The 18,195-nt window shown below is 51.7% G+C and overlaps 1 protein-coding gene across 1 annotated transcript in view; it reads left to right on the plus strand.

Moving 5' to 3' along the window:
* The window catches only part of GCN1 (GCN1 activator of EIF2AK4), a 75,814-nt gene that overhangs the window by 52,697 nt on the left and 4,922 nt on the right, over positions 1 to 18,195 (plus strand). The window contains exons 49-56 of the mRNA XM_056859223.1: positions 1,169 to 1,438; positions 2,449 to 2,562; positions 5,115 to 5,345; positions 6,404 to 6,597; positions 8,624 to 8,738; positions 10,864 to 10,960; positions 11,310 to 11,458; positions 12,042 to 12,149. Coding sequence (XP_056715201.1) covers positions 1,169 to 1,438; positions 2,449 to 2,562; positions 5,115 to 5,345; positions 6,404 to 6,597; positions 8,624 to 8,738; positions 10,864 to 10,960; positions 11,310 to 11,458; positions 12,042 to 12,149 — 1,278 coding nt within the window. The remainder of the gene's footprint in view (positions 1 to 1,168; positions 1,439 to 2,448; positions 2,563 to 5,114; positions 5,346 to 6,403; positions 6,598 to 8,623; positions 8,739 to 10,863; positions 10,961 to 11,309; positions 11,459 to 12,041; positions 12,150 to 18,195) is intronic.

The raw sequence follows: 18,195 nt of genomic DNA on the forward strand, positions 1-18,195 counted from the left end.
TACTGCAGAAACATGTTTCTGTGGCAGGGGTACAGTTAACTGTATGGCATTAATAGAGCCCTGTGAGAATTTGCTGCTTGCATGTGGCTGACCAAATGGGGGAGTCCCTGTGTGGATATGATGTCACGGTACTCTCCATGTGGTGGCCCCACCCCCTTTTGCACAGCACAGTGACCAGTGGACACCAGATGCAAGGCAGGTGAGGTTTTGACGTCATGAAGGTGGCTGAGCAACAGCGCACATTCAGATGCTGCCCTGGGCTGGTTTGTGGGCCCAATGCTGGCCATCTCTCATGTATAGAGCGGGGTTGGCAGACGTCTCCAGCCCCTTGGCAATGATAAGAACATAAGAAAGGCCATGCTGGATCAGGCCAAGGCCCATCAAGTCCAGCAGTCTGTTCACACAGTGGCCAACCAGGTGCCTCTAGGAAGCCCACAAACAAGATAACTGCAGCAGCATTGTCCTGTCAAAGCACCTAATATAATAGGCATGCTCATCTGATCCTGGAGATAATCCTCGTCCAACCTCCGTGGCTCAGACGGGAAGGTGTATCTCCTGCACTCAGAGAGCAGGCTAGCTGGTCCAGAAGCAGCACCAAAAGCCCTTCTTCTCTGAGACGCTGGAAGGATGGGGAAACGGGAAATCCTTCCAGAGGTGCAGTCCCCCATTTCCTAACAGCAGGGCTACCCCTCAGCATGGGAACAAGTAGAGCATGACTGTCTTGTCCTTTTTCAAGCTCAGCCAGACAAACCCTGACTGAGACAAGCCAATGAGCTCAGAGGGTCAAATGTCCTGCTCAGTGCGGTCCTGCCAGGTTCGAAGCCATCGTGGTATCTGTGAGAAGTGGCATGGGGGGTTGGGGAGGAGGTGAATGCAGAAAACACCAGCAACGAAGCAAGTGCAGCCCACGGGCCAAGCCTGACGGTAAAAGACATTATCCATCTTTCCGTTATCTTTTGAATACATTGTTCTGCCTGTACTTCTGGTCTTGAACAATAGGAATAAATGGTAAGAAATTTGGCGACTCGTTTTAGGCTGTTAAAAGAAGGTAAAGCGAAGGGGTTCTCGATCTTCTCACAGAAGGGGGCCGCCTGCCTTGAAGAGATTACCCTGGAGGGGTAAAAACCGCAGCCCAAAACTTAAGACCTCATTTGTCGTGGCGTTTCAGGAGATGGCCAATTGCCAGGCGGTCATCCTTTCTGTGGAAGACGAGGCCGGGCAGAGGATTGTCATCGAAGACCTGTTGGAGGCGACGCGCAGCCCCGAGGTGGGGTTGCGGCAGGCGGCGGCCATCATCCTGAATATCTACTGCTCCAAGACAAAGGCGGACTACACGGCCCACCTGCGGAACCTGGTTTCGGGCTTGATCCGGCTCTTCAATGATACCAACTCCGTGGTGCTGAATGAAAGCTGGGACACGCTGAATGCCATCACCAAGGTAGGCCTTGCAGGGGCAGGCTGGCTCTGCAGCAGGAGGGACTGAGAGGTCAGGCTTGGTGACCAAGAGACCAGAGAGCCAGTGTGGTGTAGTGGTTAAGAGCGGTGATTTGGAGCAGTGGACTCTGATCGGGAGAACCGGGTTTGATTCCCCATTCCTCCACATGAGCGGCGGACTCTAATCTGGTGAACCGGGTTGGTTTCCCCACTCCTCCACATGAAGCCAGCTGGGTGACCTTTAGCTAGTCGCAGCTCTCTTAGAGCCCTCTCAGCCCACCTACCTCACAAGGTGTCTGTTGTGGGGAGGGGAACGGAAGGTGATTGTAAGCTTAACTCTTCCTTAAGTGGTAGAGAAAGTCGGCATGTAAAAAACAACTCTTCTTCCTCCTCCCTCCTCATAATTTATTCATTCAGGTTGCAGATTGTTTGCTTCAATGGCAGAGTTTTAGAATTTCTTGTTAGGGACTGGAGATGCGATAAATTTCTCATGGCTATTCATGGCACTGCTTGGATTCACTGACAGGGCATGGAGCGTGCTGGGCAAGTACGTTGGTTTGAAACCTTTATAGCCTGCTTTTCTCTCCACATAAAGCAGGGAAAGTTGCCTTTCTTTCATGACAAAGTAACTCGACACAGACACCCACTTTTGAATCTTTAATGAGAAGTTCCCATGTGAATTTAGTGGGGGGGGGGTTATTTTAAGCCCCGAGGACCACATAATTAATGCTCAGATTGTGGCAAAGTGTGCCTCATCTCTACCATTTAAGCTTAAATGCACAGATTCCATTAGTTCACACAGGTGGTTCCAGGCTGTACAGATTTTTCCTCTGTAGCTATAGATTGTGCCATAAAGCAGTCTCCATAGTGAAGTGACCATGTGCAAAAAGCAGGCTTAAACTCCAGGGCATGCGCGCGTACATGTTCATTGGATTTCCTCACAAAAGTTCTAAGGACTGTTGCTGCTTGTGGGGCATTCGCACTATCAGGATTTCTGTCTGCTTCCTTTCCCAGAAGTTGGATGCCGGAAACCAGCTGGCTCTCATTGAGGATCTCCACAGGGACATTCGCATGGTGGGGAATGAGGCCGCTGGAGAGCACGTGCCTGGATTCTGCATTCCCAAAAAGGTAACCGTTGCGGGATAAAATGGCCACGGGAGGTCTTGACTCGTCACAGCAGTTTCTGACCTAGTTCCCGTATATCAGGAGGAGCAGCACATTGACACAGTGCTGGTGGAGTTCTGTATGAGCATCTTGCCAGCACCTGCCAAACTTTCTCTGAGGCCTCAGTCTATCAGGGCTAGCTTCTGGTTTTTGAAGACTCTAAGGAAAAGACTTCCCTGCTTCTCTCCCACACCCCAAGAAAAACGTGTGTGCTGCTCAGCTGGTTCCATGGCAGAGGGTCTCCCTTGTGCTGGGCTCTGAACATAAGAAAATAAGAAAGGCCATGCTGGGTCAGACCAAGGCCCATCAAGTCCAGTAGTCTGTTCACACAGTGGCCAACCAGGTGCCTCTAGGAAGCCCACAAGCAAGACAACTGCAGCAGCATTATCCTGCCTGTGTTCCACAGCACCTAATATAATAGGCATGCTCCTCTGATACTAGAGAGAGTAGGTATGCACCAGGACTAGTATTCATTTTGACTGGTAGCTATGGATAGTCCTCTCCTCCATGAACATGTCCACTCCCCTCTTAAAGCCTTCCAAGTTGGCAGCCATCACCGCCTCCTGGGGCAGGGAGTTCCACAATTTAACTGTGCGTTGTGTGAAGAAATCTGTTTTGAATCTCTCACCCACCAGCTTCAGCAGATGACCTCACGTCCTAGTATTACGAGAGGGCCTGCTCAGTGGGCCTGGCAGTTGTTCTCCTCTTCCCTCCTTGTTACCCTGAGCAGGCAGTCTCCACTTGAGTCGGGGCAATTAGCTGGAGACAGAGAGCAAGAGGGGATAGCTGGGATCAGTAACCTAAATATACCAGGATTGTCCCAGGTGAGAACTCTTAAATGAGCGGGTGGCAGTTATAATTGAAGCAGGGTTGATTAAACAAGAAAAATAATAAAAACAAGAAATGTATTTCAAACCACAAACATACACACGCAAGGCATACAAAAGCTGACTAAGAGAAAAGGGAGGAGGTTTGGATAGTGTTTTAGGGAAGGGTGATAGTTTCCAGTCTTGAAGGGATGTCCAGGAAAGCAGCGCTGAGGAGGAAAATGACACGCATTTCCAGACGCAAAAGAGAAAGCCCTCGTGCAAATGGGGGTGGGTGCACGGATCCAGGACACACACACTTAAGTGGCCAAAGGACCAATATTTATACCCCAAAATGGGTCCTGAGGCAGTATGAGGTAAGGTGGCAGGAAAGCCAGAGAACAAAGAATTGGTTGCTTTTCCAGGGTTCCCACAAGAGGGTAGGAGAGGTTTGATGGGTGGTCAGGACCTAAGAGAATGCCTGGGCTAGTTCCTTGAATACTAACTGGTTGGTGGGATGGGTGCAGATAAGGTAATGGTCTGCTTGGAGCGCTGATTAAATCACCTTGGGGTGACCCAAAGAAAGAAGGTGGCTGAGGGGGGACATGATAGAGGTCTATAAAATTATGCATGGTTTGGAGAGAGTGGGCAGGGAGAAGTTTTTCTCCCTCTCCCATAATATTAGAACACGGGGTCATCTGCTAAAGCTGGAGGGTGAGAGATTCAAAACAGATAAAAGGAAGTATTTTTTCACACAACGCATAGTTAAATTGTGGAACTCCCTGCCCCAGGATGTGGTGATGGCTGCCAGCTTGGAGGGCTTTAAGAGGGGAGTGGACATATTCATGGAGGAGAAGGGTATTCATGGCTGTTAGTTAGAATGGATACTAGTCATGCTGCATACCTATTCTCTCTAGTATCAGAGGAGCATGCCTATTATTTTGGGTGCTGTGGAACACAGGCAGGACAATGCTGCTGCAGTCATCTTGTTTGTGGGGTTCCTAGAGGCACCCGGTTGGCCACTGTGTGAACAGACTGCTGGACTTGATGGGCCTTGGTCTGATCCAGCAGGGCCTTTCCTATATTCTTATGACCCAACAGGGGTTAGGAAGCCCCATTGTTAAGCCAGGCACAACTTAAGGGCCGGGAGAAACATTCAGCCGTCAACCTGCTTCCTGCCCAGGCTTGACACACAAGATGGATTCCAAACCTTTCTGATGAGCATCCGCTTTGGGGAGAGCCGTGCCCTACTTTGATGCCTGTCTTTGGCCCCTGTGCCTTTAACAGGGGGAGGGTTCCGATTGCTCACATCCTTGCCTCTTGACCTATTTGCGAGAGTCACAGCCCCCACTCTGAGACCCTCAGGTCTTAGGTGATAATTTCCAACTTTTCCTTTCCCTTTTCTGGCTGTCTAATCCAGCAAGGGAGGGAGAGAATGAAAAGGGGAGGGGTCTTAAGGGTGAAGAGAATTCCCAGAAAAGACCAGCTGATCTCTCGGCTGGCTAGAGGTTGCCCCACAACCTCCAAGGTCAGAAAGCAGAGCCAACCTGGGAAGGGAAGGCAGGATTTGTTCTCTGGGCCTGCTTTCTGGGACGGAGGAGTTGGATGGGTCCCTTTGCCGCTCGCTGTCCTTCTGGCTGAACAGGAAGCAATTGTACAGTTAGCCCCTTCTCTTTAACTTCAGTTTGCCTGCTCTAATTCCTTTCACAGGGAGTGACTTCTATTCTCCCAGTGCTGCGGGAGGGCGTTCTGACGGGCAGCTCAGACCAGAAGGAAGAAGCCGCCAAGGCTTTGGGGCTGGTGATTAAACTGACCTCCACAGAAGCCCTGAAACCTTCGGTTGTGAGCATTACGGGGCCGCTCATCCGCATTCTGGGGGACAGGTTCAGCTGGAACGTCAAGGTGGCTTTGCTTGAAACCCTAAGACTTCTGCTGGCCAAGGTAAGCTGGAAAATAATTGGAAAGAGGGGGGAGAATTTCAGAGCACCTTGACACGCGAGCTCTCAGTGTCAAATCCCTTTGATCCCTACCCTGAGGAATTCAGCTTTCTTGAAATGGCTTGATGAAGGGAAGGAATGCATTACTTATATATCAGTCGCAACAAGCATGCAATTCCCAAACCTTTGGAGAAGTCCTAGTTAACCCTCCCTGCACAAGCCAAGTGACATGTTTACTAGCCTGCTTGTGTGCATTAAAAAGAGCCCCGTGGTAGTAGTAAGCTGCAGTACTGCAGTCCAAGCTCTGCTCACGACCTGAGTTTGATCCCGATGGAAGTTGGTTTCAGGTAGCCGGCTCAAGGTTGACTCAGCCTGGTAAAATGAGTACCCAGATTGCTGGGGGTAAAGGGAAGATGACTGGGGAAGGCACTGGCATACCACCCCGTAAACAAAGTCTGCCTAGGAAACGGCAGGATGTGACGTCACCCATAGGTCAGGAATGACCCGGTGCTTACACAAGGGGCCTTTACCTTTATACTCACTAGTGAAGGCCATCAGAAGAGGGGGGAAAACCCGCCGCCCCCAGGACGAGGCTAATGCCTTAAAGAAAACCTCCCCCACCAATCAAGGTCGAACAATTAATCACAATCTACAGAGCAACTTTCAGTCTTAAAGCCAGGCACATGTTACTTCCATACAGAGAGTTATACATTTGAGGTTATTTTTCCTTGCTTTCTGAATGCTGATTGAAGAAGGGTGTGATATTTCACCATCATGTTTTCAAACTGGCCTCTGACCTCTTGAGGCTTGAATCTTACCCTTAAAAAACCTGGTGGTCTCAGGATTCCTAAGCGAGCCAATCATTCCTTAGGGCAAAAGGTCCTTGTGGCTTGCCTCTTACTGTATTTCAGTGATTAATAATAGGGAATTAAATTTGCTTGAACTGGAACACAGGCTTGGTGAGTTGCTGTGTGTGTGAGTGGTGGTGGGGGTGCCATTTGCAGGGGGCTACGCGCACCCTCTGCTAGCAGCTGTGCTCCATTTCCTCCCCAACCTCTGCAGGTGGGCATTGCCTTGAAGCCTTTCTTGCCTCAGCTGCAAACGACCTTCACGAAAGCCCTGCAGGACCCCAACCGGGTGGTCCGTCTCAAGGCCGCAGATGCGCTCGGGAAGCTGATCACCATCCACGCCAAAGTCGATCCGCTCTTCACGGAGCTATTGAACGGCATCCGCACCAGCGAGGATTCTGGCGTCAGGTGAGTCGGACGGTTGAAGCAGCTGCAGCAAAGGCCACGTGGCTTTGTCAGTGGAGGAGGGGCTGCTGGGAGGGTTACTCCTCCCACTCGCCCCAGAGGCAGGGCCGTGCAGAAGAAGAGGGATCTTCATTGCGTGCCTCCCTCCCCGCTGTCCCCGTCCTGCTTGCTCGGCGGTGTTGGGTATTCTTTTTGAGCTCCTGTGATGTTGTTGCTGGCATCAAATGGTGTGAGAGCTCTTTTATCCCACTTCTCGGCCCAAAAAGGGTTTTACTATGCCTGTATCCCGTTTACTAGGCACTGTTGAGAGCCAGCGTGGTGTCGTGGTTAAGAGCGGTGGTTTGGAACGGTGGACTCTGATTTGGAAAACCGGGTTTGATTCCCCGCTCCTCCACATGAGCGGCGGAGGCTAATCTGGTGAACTGGATTTGTTTCCCCACTCCTACACATGAGGCCAGCTGGGTGACCTTGGGCTGGTCACAACTCTCTCAGCCCCACCTGCCTCACAGGGTGTCTGTTATGGGGAGGGGAAGAGAAGGTGAGTGTAAGCTGGTTTGATTCTTCCTTAAGTGGTAGAGAAAGTCGGCATGTAGAAACTAACTCGTCTTCTTTTCTGACTCAGACACCTTCAACCCTCTTTTCCCCAGGTTAGCATGTGGGGATTCGAAGGAAGCTGAGCCAGCAAGGCGTTTGTTTATTTAAAAGACTTTTTTATCCCACTCCTTGGCCCAGAAAGGTTTTTACTGTGCCTGCGTCCTGTTCGTTGGGCACTGTTTGTGGAAAGCACAGGAGAACAGTCTGTGGACTGGCAACTTCTTCTGCCCGCTTCTAGAAACTTCTGGAACTTCTGCTGAGAGAAACTGCAACCTTTGTTGAGGACAGGGTGTTGCTCTCTGAAGATTCTAGAGACTTCCTCCCCCCCCAAAAAAATAATTGCCTGGACCCCCTCAGCAGATGGTTGAGGCTCGCCCTGAGGCAGATCCCACTCCGGTCTCCACTGGTTTTGAGCAAGGGCAGTTGGCCTTTTGTCCTCCTTTGCTTCTCTCCTCCGTAGCCTTCTTAATGTCTGTCTTTAACTGTGCCTAATGTTACAGCTGTGTTACATTAATTCTCCTTTCCTGTCCTCCTCTACCCAGTTTTAGGAGAGAAAGCAAGTAACGTTTATTCTTTCCCTCAAAAGTTGATGTAGAAATCCACCTTCCTACCTCTAGCATGGCCCAGATCTCAGGAACTCAGCAGGGTCAGCCCCGGTTAGTACTTCAGTGGGAGACCCCCAAGGAGTGCCAGGGTCGCTGTGCAGAGGCAGGCAATGGCAAACCACCTCCATTAGCCTCTTGCCTTGAAAACCCTATGGGGTCACCATAAATCAACTGCGACTTGATGGCACTTTCCACCACCACCTACCTCCGGATGTTGCTTCCAAAATAGCCTCTCCTCAGCAAATGAGGTAGAGATTTTTTTTTGTCTTTCATTTCTGATGGGGCATCACAGAATCACCTCTTTCCCCTTGGCTTTTCCCCCTCACCCTTCCATTTCTGCTGGAAAAGTGATCCGTGCACCACTTCTGTGCTTTCCTTGGCAAAAAGCTGCCCTCTTCTTCATTGTGCCTGGAAGTCTTCAGAAGCTCTGGATTTTAGAGTGTCTGTGTGCTGTTCATGACACTTAACTCGGTGTTGCTGCCTGCTGTGAGCAAAGGCCGGTCTAAGACCTTTCGGTGTCTGGGGCAGATGCTTCCTGTGGCTCCCTGCCGTTCGCCTCCTCTCCTTTCCCCTTCTGCAGCCCACAGAGAGGTTGTGTTATGCAAGGGAGAGGAATTGGGGCTTGTGTAGGAGAACTCCCTAATGGGCTGTGTCCCCTCGGAGGGTGGAGATCCGTTCACTGCCACTTGTGCTGCCGTTAGTGGTGCCCCGGATCCACCTCCTGAAGGGGTTGCCTCGTGGTAGAGCTGGCTCTCACTTGACTCGCTTCCCCCTTTGGTGGGGGGCGAGTATGTGGAGGAGCTCCCTTGACATCTGCTGTTGCTTTTCAGGGATACAATGCTGCAGGCCCTGCGCTTTGTGACTCAGGGAGCCGGGGCCAAAGTGGATGCGGCTGTGAGGAAGAGCATCACCACGGTGCTTCTAGGCATGCTGGGACACGATGAGGTACTGATTGGCGGGAATATCCAGCCTGGCGCTCGGTCATTGCGAGGGGTGCAGGAGCAGAGCAGGGGCTTTGCAGGCTTGGAAGCTCCACACTCTCCTGTTGTTGGTGAAAAAGAGATCTCGGGTTACGGGGCTGGGAAAAGGTCTTTTGCTCCTCAAAGAGTTGCTGCCAGTATGAGCGAGGAATAGTGTGCTAAACAAGCTAGCATTCTGACAGCTTTGTGTGTACCTATAGCAATTGTTATTTATTGCCTGTATATCTCATCCCGTGGGCAGCACACATGCCATTTCTCCCACTCACAATTCCATTCTCACATTGATCCTGTGAGGCAGGTAAGACTAAAAGCGAGTGCCTAGTGCACCTTGAGACTCATGGTTGAGCTGGGATTTGAACCCAGGGTCTCCCAGTGTGGTGTAGTAGTTAAGAGTGCCAGACTAGTATCTGGGAGACCCGGGTTCAAATCCCCACCCGTGCCATGGAAGCTCACTTGGTGACCTTGGGTCAGGCACCCTCTCTTAGCCTTACCTACCTCACAGGGTTGTTGTGAGGAGAATATGGAGGAGAGGAGAATGATGTAAGCAACCTTGGGTCCCCATTTGGGGAGAAAGGTGGGGTATAAATGAATTAAATAATAAATAAAAATACTCTTAGCTAGTTACATTGGCCATTACACTATATGTTATATTCATGTCCAAAATTTGTTGAAGTCACATGAAGACTAATTCCAGATGAATTTTATGAATGTCCAAATAAGAGAGGTTTAATGGGCCCCATTAAGGAGCCCCTTGGCGCAGAGTGGTAAGCTGCAGTACTGCAGTCAAAAGCTCTGCTCACGACCTGAGTTCGATCCTGACGGAAGTTGGTTTCAGTTAGCCGGCTCAAGGTTGACTCAGCCTTCCATCCTTCCGAGGTCGGTAAAAGGAGTATCCAGCTTGTTGCTGGGGGTAAAGGGAAAATGACTGGGGAAGGCACCGGCAACCCACCCCATAAACAAAGTCTGCCTAGGAAACGTCGGGATGTGACGTCACCCCATGGGTGACCCGGTGCTTACACATGGGTGACCCGGTGCTTACACAGGGGACCTTTACCTTTACCTTTTTACCTAATGGTCCCCATTATAAGTACTGGTAAGATAACTGAACAGGGACTTTGCTTTATGGCATCATCAGTGTTCAAGATAGCCTGAGCATGGCCTTTGCAGCAGAGGCCCCATGAGACATCAAAAATCTAGTGGAGCCCTCCTCTTGTCATGTTCAGAATGGATGTTCAAGAGTCTTCTTTCGCAAAAAGTATGGTTGGTGGCAGAGAAATGAGTGCAGAGGGTGTTGGCTTGGGGGGGTGGGCTTTTCATGTTGCTCTGTGCCCAGTCTTTAAAGTTTTCCAGAGACATGCAATCCTACAAGACAAGATTTGTCTTTTGTAGGCATGGATATAGCCTCTTCCAGAGAAAGCCATCAGTACAGAGTTTGGCTCTCAGGCCTGCAAGCTAAGAGAACAAAACTTTTCTTACTCATTCTTGCAACTTTGGGCTGGTCCACATACATGTTCATCATTTGACAGTGAGCACGTGCAAACGAGCCCTTGCAGAACTGATGCTAGGTAGAACTTCTTTTACTTGCTATGACCCAGGGACGAAGATAGTGGGGCTATCTCTTCATCTAGCTGCTAGCAGGAGGCAGACTTTTTTATTTCGTCAATGAAAGATTTGGCCAGGGCCAGACTGGGGAGGCGCCTCTTCCATTTACCTTCACAGCAAACACTCGTGGCTTACAAACACTCTGCTGCCAACCATCAAATGTACATTACTGGAGACTAGAGAAACTAGCATTGGGGAGGGGCTGTGGCTCAGTGGTAGAGCATCTGCTTGGCATGCAGAAGGTCCCAGGTTCAATCCCCAGCATATCCAGTTAAAGGGACTAGGTAAGTACGTAATGTGAAAGACCCCTGCCTGAGACCCTGGCGAGCCACTGCTGGTCTGAGTAGACAATACTGACTTTGATTGACCAAGGGTCAATTCAGTATAAGGCAGCTTCATGTGTTCATGTGTTTGTGCATGTGTGAACTAGCTGTGTAATCTTGGTGCCAAACTTCATTCTCAAAGGTTCCATTTCCTTTCCTTCTCAGGATGCCACCCGCACGGCCTCAGCTGGCTGCCTGGGGGAGCTGTGTGCATTTCTGACGGAAGAAGAGCTTAGCCACGTTCTCCTCAATCATTTACTAGGTATGCTTTGGCAGGTGGCACACCGTGGTTCCCAAGGGAGGGAAAGAGGCATGATTAATACTGATGAGGATGTTCCACGTGTCCATTATGACAGCGGACATAAAATTTGCCAGTACGTCGGAGGTTGGTTTGCTTTGATCCGTCTAGTCAGTGCTTTAATTTGCTGGATTTTAAAGAGATGGTGGTAAAGTTGGGATCAGCATATTACGCATCAGTTAGCATCCTTACGTTGAAGCCCCACCCCCAAGTCCAGTTACATCAATATTTGAGAGATCTGAATTGAGATTGCAGAGCCAGGGATCCCTTTCTGAGCTGGAGCCACACTTCGGATCTTGTTCTTCCTTTGCAGCTGATGTCTCCGGCATCGACTGGATGGTGCGGCACGGGCGCAGCCTGGCACTTTCTGTGGCCATCAACGTGGCCCCCGGCAAGGTGTGTGCCCCCAGATACTTTAACAGCATCCACGAAATGATCTTCAGCAATGCCACCGCTGACCGGGTAAGTATCGCCGTCCTTGGTGGTTGTGAGAGATGTTTCTTAGGGGCTCCCTGTAAGGCCTTAAACTGGGTTTTCTCATAGGCAAGTAACACAATAAATAAGCAAAATTATAAAACTCAGTTTCTTAGAGGGAGGGGCTCCATTTTGCTTTATTGTCCCCCAGGGCTTTTGACATAGTACCAAAAGTAACTGTCAAACTGAATTGGCTGATTTTTTTTAAGCAAACACTGAAGTCTGTTTGAGGGGAGGCAGACTGAATTCACACGTGTATGTTCATTTATTTCCTGCACGTGTGAATGAGCCACTACAGAGACAGTCTTCATATCGCCTATTGCCTTGGGTAAAATAATAATGGGAGGGGAGTCATGTATTAAGCTGAGCAGTAAATCGGGTACTTACCTGGGTGACAGCCAAGCATGCGCGAGTCAGGCCATGCTTTGAGAACAAATGTGTTGGAATACATCTTTGAACTGCTTGGCGCCACTGGAATTGGCTCACCGTATTCTCAAGCCTGCTTGGCACAAGAGATCCCATCGCCAACGGCCCTGCAGCTCACTTGCTTGCTTTCCTCCTGACGCTGCAGATCCCAATTGCAACCAGTGGCATCAGAGGGATGGGCTTCCTCATGAAACACCACATAGAGGCCAATGCAGGAAACCTGCCCCCCAAACTCTCCAGCCTCTTTATTAAGGTGAGTGTTTCGGAAGTGGCACTTTTGGTTTCTGCAGCAAATTGATCCATCGATGACCAGAAAGCTGTTTTCGGATAAACAACCCAAAGGTACCTTGTGTGAGCGTGTGGCTAGGGGCTGATCCTTTTGGAGGCTTCCTACTCTCCTTCTGGAGTGTCAGGGCACAGAAAGCACAGGTTGTCTCTCCAGCAGGAGTGAGGGCTTCTGGTGATGGGCTGCTCCTTCCGTACAGTGGAAGTCTCGTAGAAGCTTCAGACATCCACAGAGGGGTAATTCTGTCACATGGACGGCTGTGTTTCCCCCACTCTTCCACATGAAGCCAGCTGGGTGACCTTGGGCTAGTCACAGCTTAGAGCTCTCTCAGCCCCATCTACCTCACAGGGTGTCTGTTGCAGGGAAGGGAATTGTAAGTCGGTTTCATTCTTTCTTAAGTGGTAGAGACAGTCAGCCTATAAAAACCAACTCTTCTTCTTCTCCTCCTCCTCCTTCTCCTATCTGGATTGAAACACCCCACATTTTAAACAATGTCTAATTTCGAAATGGAATTCTATTAATATCACATAGAAAACCTATGTTTTTATAATAAGATTGTTGTGATTGTTGAGGAACTATTAGTGTTTTTATTGCTATGTAAGTTGTGTTACTGTGTATTGCATAGAACAGTGGTCGGCAAACCGCTGCTCCTGAGCCGCATGCGGCTCTTTGGCGCCTTGAGTGGGGCTCTTGGTCTGGTGACAGGAGAGGCGGCGGCGGCTGTCGTCGCCTCCGCCATGTGAATGAACTGAGCCTCTCCTCCTGCTGCTGCTGCTCGCCCGCTCTGGCCCTCCCTTTCCCCCCCCCTCAGCGCCGCTCAATCCCCTCAGGCGGGCCTGGGCAGAGCGGGTGGGCGTCCATGCATGCGCGAGGAAAGAGGCGTGGGGACTCGTCACCCGACCTACACCCCCGTGCGTGCCTGAGTCACGCGAGGTCCCCGAACCCGCTGAGAATCCCGGCTCAGGCTGTCTTGCTGAGGACGCGCTCGCGCCCCCCCCCCACAACTCTCCTGGCCAGGGCGGAGGAGCGCAGCAAGATGAGGGGCCGCGCCAGAGCCTCCTGCCTCCCCCCGGCCCCATGGGGCGGCTGCCAAGAGCAGCTGGGTGGGCTGCTGCGCCCTTGCGACATGCAGCGACCCCAACCCACCCACCGCAGGTGTGCGCCCGGGCTTGCCAAAGCAGCCGCGCCCCGCCGCCTTCTCTTGGAAGCGGTGGCTGCATTCCCCGGTTCCCACCAGCTTCGCCGTCGAGGCTTGTCCGGGCCCAGATGCCAAGCCGGAGCTGGGGTGGGCGGGGCGGTCTGATCCCGCATGGCCTTTTCTTATGTTCTTATGCGCAGGGAAAGGAGGGCAGGGCGGGGCCCGCATGTTCATGTTGTGCCGCGACGCGCCGGCGGGGAGAGGATCAGGAGGCGCCGCGCCGGCCCTGCGTGACCACCCGACACCGCGCTCCTCCTCCGGCTGGACCCCGTCCCCGGGGCAGCCCTAGGCCCCCCCCCCCAGTGGAGAGGAGGAGGAGGAGGCGGCGGCGCATTGCGGAGGCTTTGCCTTGGATTTGCCTCTCTCTAAACGCCAAATTCTCAGAGCTCAAAAATAAGCCCCCATGCAGAGTTTTGAGAATTCAGATGGGGAAAATGTGCATCTACAGAGCGGCAAATCCAGGGCAAAACCTCCCATGCGTTTTCACCCCAAAGGTCACCCAGGGAACTTCACCGCCATCTTGAACTCAGGTCGTGCCAGTAAAACGCGGGCTGGTCCGGAGCGGGTTGGCCCAGAGCTGGTTGGCCTGGGCCCTTCCCTTCCAGACAGGCATGGGGCCAACCTCTGCGGCAGCAACACCCCGGGGCCAACTCCGGGTTGAGCTCCTTTGTGCCTCTCTCCACCCGGGTTCCTACTTTCCCCCCGTCCCTCCCTTGATGCTCCTCCCCTCGCCACGCTGCAGGGCCGGGAGCGCTCCGGGGCCGCCCGTCGCTCCGCCTCCTCTCCGGAGTGAAGGAAAAGTCCGCCGCGCTTTCTCGGCGCTCTCCGGCTGGCTTCTTCCCCCAACCCGCGCTCCGGCTCGGGGCTTGCGTCTCCCCCCGTCTCGCTTTGGAAAGTGTGCGTCTGCACTCAATCACATGACGCGTTAAGCAATGCTCCAAAGATGGCGGTGGCAGCCGGGTGCTGCGGAGCGGCGGGCTGGAAGTTTTGGTGTGCGACCGGTGGCACCAGGTGCTGGTGAGCCTGAGCCACGAGGCGCTGGTGCTAAGCGGCGAGGAGGGAGCCGCCGCTTGGCATGCAGAAGGTCCCAGGTTCAATCCCCGGCATCTCAAGTTAGGTGGCTCTCAAAAGAAATCTCAATCGTTGTACTGTTGATATTTGGCTCTGTTGACTAAGGAGTTTGCCGACCACTGGCATAGAACAACATAGTCATCTCTTGTTTTTTGGTTTTTTTTTTTACCCATACTGTTAGTTCTTATTTAGACGTAAAGGAGGTAATGACGGAAATATCGGACTTTCTAATATCTTATGTCTGTCAGCCTTTGGCCCACAGAACCAGAAATCACCACAAAGTCATATAGAGTCCAAACAGATGGCTTTTACTGGTCAAATAGGCATACAGTGCAAACGAATAAAATGACAGCTATGAGAGACTCACTAGCTGGGAGATAATATAAGGCAGAAAAGGCGGGAGATTACAAGCATAGGCTGAATACAGTTTCCCAGGAGCTGAGTTCCCAGGCCTAGGTATGCGACCTTGGGGGCCAGACAATACAGCGCAGAGACAGAGGCAATAACGAAACCGAGATAGCAGCCTGACATTCTGCTCCCCTCAAGGCCCCCTCCCAGTTCGCAAGGGGGCTGGCTTATCCGGGTAAGCAATGTGAAAGGCGTTGACGAGGTCGGGGGCGGAGACATCCCGTGCGCGCACCCATTCGTCATAGGCAGGGGGGAAATGTTTCCAACGGACTAAATACTGCAGGTTGCCATGGTGAACACGGGAGTCAAGGATCTTGGAGACTTCGAAGTGTTCCTCCCCCCCCACCATGATGGGTTGCGCAGGAGGTGGCTCCGGATGCCACTGTGGAGAAGCAACATGGGGTTTGAGGAGGCTAATGTGGAAAACAGGATGCACACGCCTCAAGGACTTGGGGAGAGCCAGTTCCACCGTGACAGGGTTTATGACCCGGGTGATGGGGAAAGGGCCAATAAATTTAGCACTGAGCTTATGGCACGGACGGGTGGAACGGAGATTTTTGGTGGAAAGGTAAACCAAAGCACCCACTTGCAGATCACCCCCGGGGGAGCGATGTTTGTCAGCTTGCGCTTTGTATTTACGCTTGGCTCGGTCGAGGTTGCTAACGAGCCAGGGCCAAGTGGTACGGAGGGCGTGTGCCCAGGAGGCAATGTCGGAGTTCCCCTCCCCCTCTACATCATCTGCAGGAGCAATAGGACTGAAATCTTGTCCATATACAGCAAAAAATGGGCTAAAACCTGTGGATTGATGCATGGCATTATTGTAGGCATATTCTGCTAAAGGTAACAGTTCCACCCAGTCATCCTGGTGGTAGTTAACATAACAGCGTAAATAACATTCAAGTACAGCATTGATACGTTCAGTTTGACCATCAGTTTGAGGATGGTATGCACTAGACAACCCTTGTTCCACTCCCACCAACTTGAGGAAAGCTTTCCAAAACTTAGAAACGAAACCACTTCCGCGGTCACAAATTATCTTACGCGGAAACGAATGTAAACGAAAGATATGCGTCACGAAGAGGCGGGCCAGTTTCTGAGCAGAGGGGATCCCTGCGCATGGAATCAAATGTATTTGTTTAGAAAACAAATCGGTAACAACCCACAACACAGTTTGCTGTACTTGCTTACGGTTGGTGGGGGGAGTCCAATCGAGGACGGCTTGGACTTTGGCGGGGTCCATGCGAAGACCTTGGTGGGAGATGATGTATCCCAAAAACGTGAGTTTGCTTTGATGAAATTCGCACTTAGCTAGTTTTGCGAAAAGTTGATGGTCACGCAGGCGTTGCAGAACTTCCCGGACCAGAGCCACATGCTCGTTCATAGTTTTCGAATAAATGAGAATGTCATCTAAATAGACCACCACCCCACGATATAGAAGGTCATGTAGGATTTCATTGATGAGTTGCATGAAGACCCCCGGGGCCCCTTTTAATCCGAACGGCATCACTAGGAATTCATACATTCCGAAACAGCTAGAGAAGGCAGTGAGGTGCTCATCCCCTTCGCGGATACGGACTCGGTAGTAAGCTTCCACCAAGTCTAATTTAGAGAACACACGGCCTTCCTGTAATTGTCCCAAAATATCCGATATTAATGGGATAGGATAGGCGTTGGTCTGGGTAACCGCATTGAGCTTTCTGAAGTCAATGCACAGGCGAAGGTCGCCCTCTTTTTTCCGGACGAAAAACGCGGGGGCCGAGTTTGGGGCATTCGAAGGGCGAATGAACCCTCTGGCGAGGTTTTTGTCCAAAAAGTCCCGGAGGACAGTGCGCTCGGAAGCGCTCATAGGGTAAATCTTACTCTTGGTTAATGTGCAGTCCTTTACCACTTCAATCGCACAGTCTGAGGCCCGGTGGGGGGGTAAGGCATCACATTCCCTAAGGTCGAAGACATCTGCAAAGTCCCGGTATACAGTAGGTAGAACCGGTGGTGCTGGGGCAGTAGAGGTTAATGCTGGAACGGGCGGATATAGCAGAGCAAAGTTCTGCCGATGCTGGTCGCAGGTGGGACTAGCGAAGGAGATAGTGTTTGTTTCCCAATCAATACTGGGACTATGTCCTTTAATCCAGTTAATTCCCAAGACCACTTCAAATCGGATAGGGGCTATAGTGAAGTCTATTTGTTCCCAGTGGGAACCAATTCCCATTGCCACCCCTATGGTGCGGTGATCAACTGGACCCCCCTGGAAATGGCTTCCGTCCATTTGGGCAAATTGGACGGGGGCGGGTAAAGCCTCAGAGTCGGCTCTGAGTGCAGCAAACGTGGCTTCGCTTATGAGAGTGCGACAGCAACCGGAGTCAATTAGTGCTTTGACGGGGAGTTGTGGACCACCGTTAAGGTGTTGTAAAACTGCATCCACGTAGACGGTGGAGTCCACTTCTTTGATTTTGGTAGGAGCATTCGGTTTGATAGGAAGATCCTGAGAGGTCTGTGGAGACGCTCCATTCACCACAGACCGGAGCCGTTTTTTGACAAGTCGAGGGGAGATTCCAGGTTTAAGGCTGGAGAAATCCAAGGATTTTCCTCATCCAAAGAGGGAAAGTTGTCCCCCAGTGGGGCACTTGTAATCCGAGACCCGGCGGGGTCGTTGGTAGTAGGCAGGGAGGCTGGGTCCCCGGCATGGAGTGCAGAGGGTGTGGGTCTTCCCGGAGCTGCGCTGCGGGTGGCCGCGGTGCCTCTGCGTGGTGGACGACCTCGGGCGCGGGTTGTCGTGCTGGGACGAAATAATTCCTGGCGGCGCGGGCAAACGGCTGCAAAGTGGCCCATTTCTCCGCAAGTAAGACAGGCACCCCTCTGAAATCGGGCTTCACGTTCCTGGGGGGGACGTGGGGGATTTCGTGGGACGAGCAGTGGTGCCTTGGGTTGAGGCTTTTGGGTGCCTTTTTCCTTGTGCTTTTGACGAACGAGAGAAATAAAGCGTCGGCGGCTTTCCACTTCCTCGGCTAATAGGATCCAGTCTTCGAGGGTATCGGGATCGCCCCGCATGTAAGACCAGTTCAGAATGTCAGGATGCAAGGCTTCCCTGAAATGATGGATCAGGGTGGTCTCGGGCCAACCTACAATTTTACTTGCCAGTCGTTGAAATTCATCGGCAAATTCTCGAACTGTAGCAGAGCCTTGTTTTAATTGTAAGAGTTCCGTTTTGGCTCTTTCCCCCAGGAAGGGGTCCTCAAACCTCCTTCTCAGGGCAGTCATGAAGTTGTTGAGGGAACGAATAGCACGAGAGCGGGTGTCAAACTGGAGGACCATCCAGTCAGCCGCTTTACCTGTCAGAAG

The sequence above is a fragment of the Euleptes europaea genome, chromosome 13 (assembly GCF_029931775.1).
Source record: "Euleptes europaea isolate rEulEur1 chromosome 13, rEulEur1.hap1, whole genome shotgun sequence".
NCBI classification, from domain to species: domain Eukaryota; kingdom Metazoa; phylum Chordata; class Lepidosauria; order Squamata; family Sphaerodactylidae; genus Euleptes; species Euleptes europaea.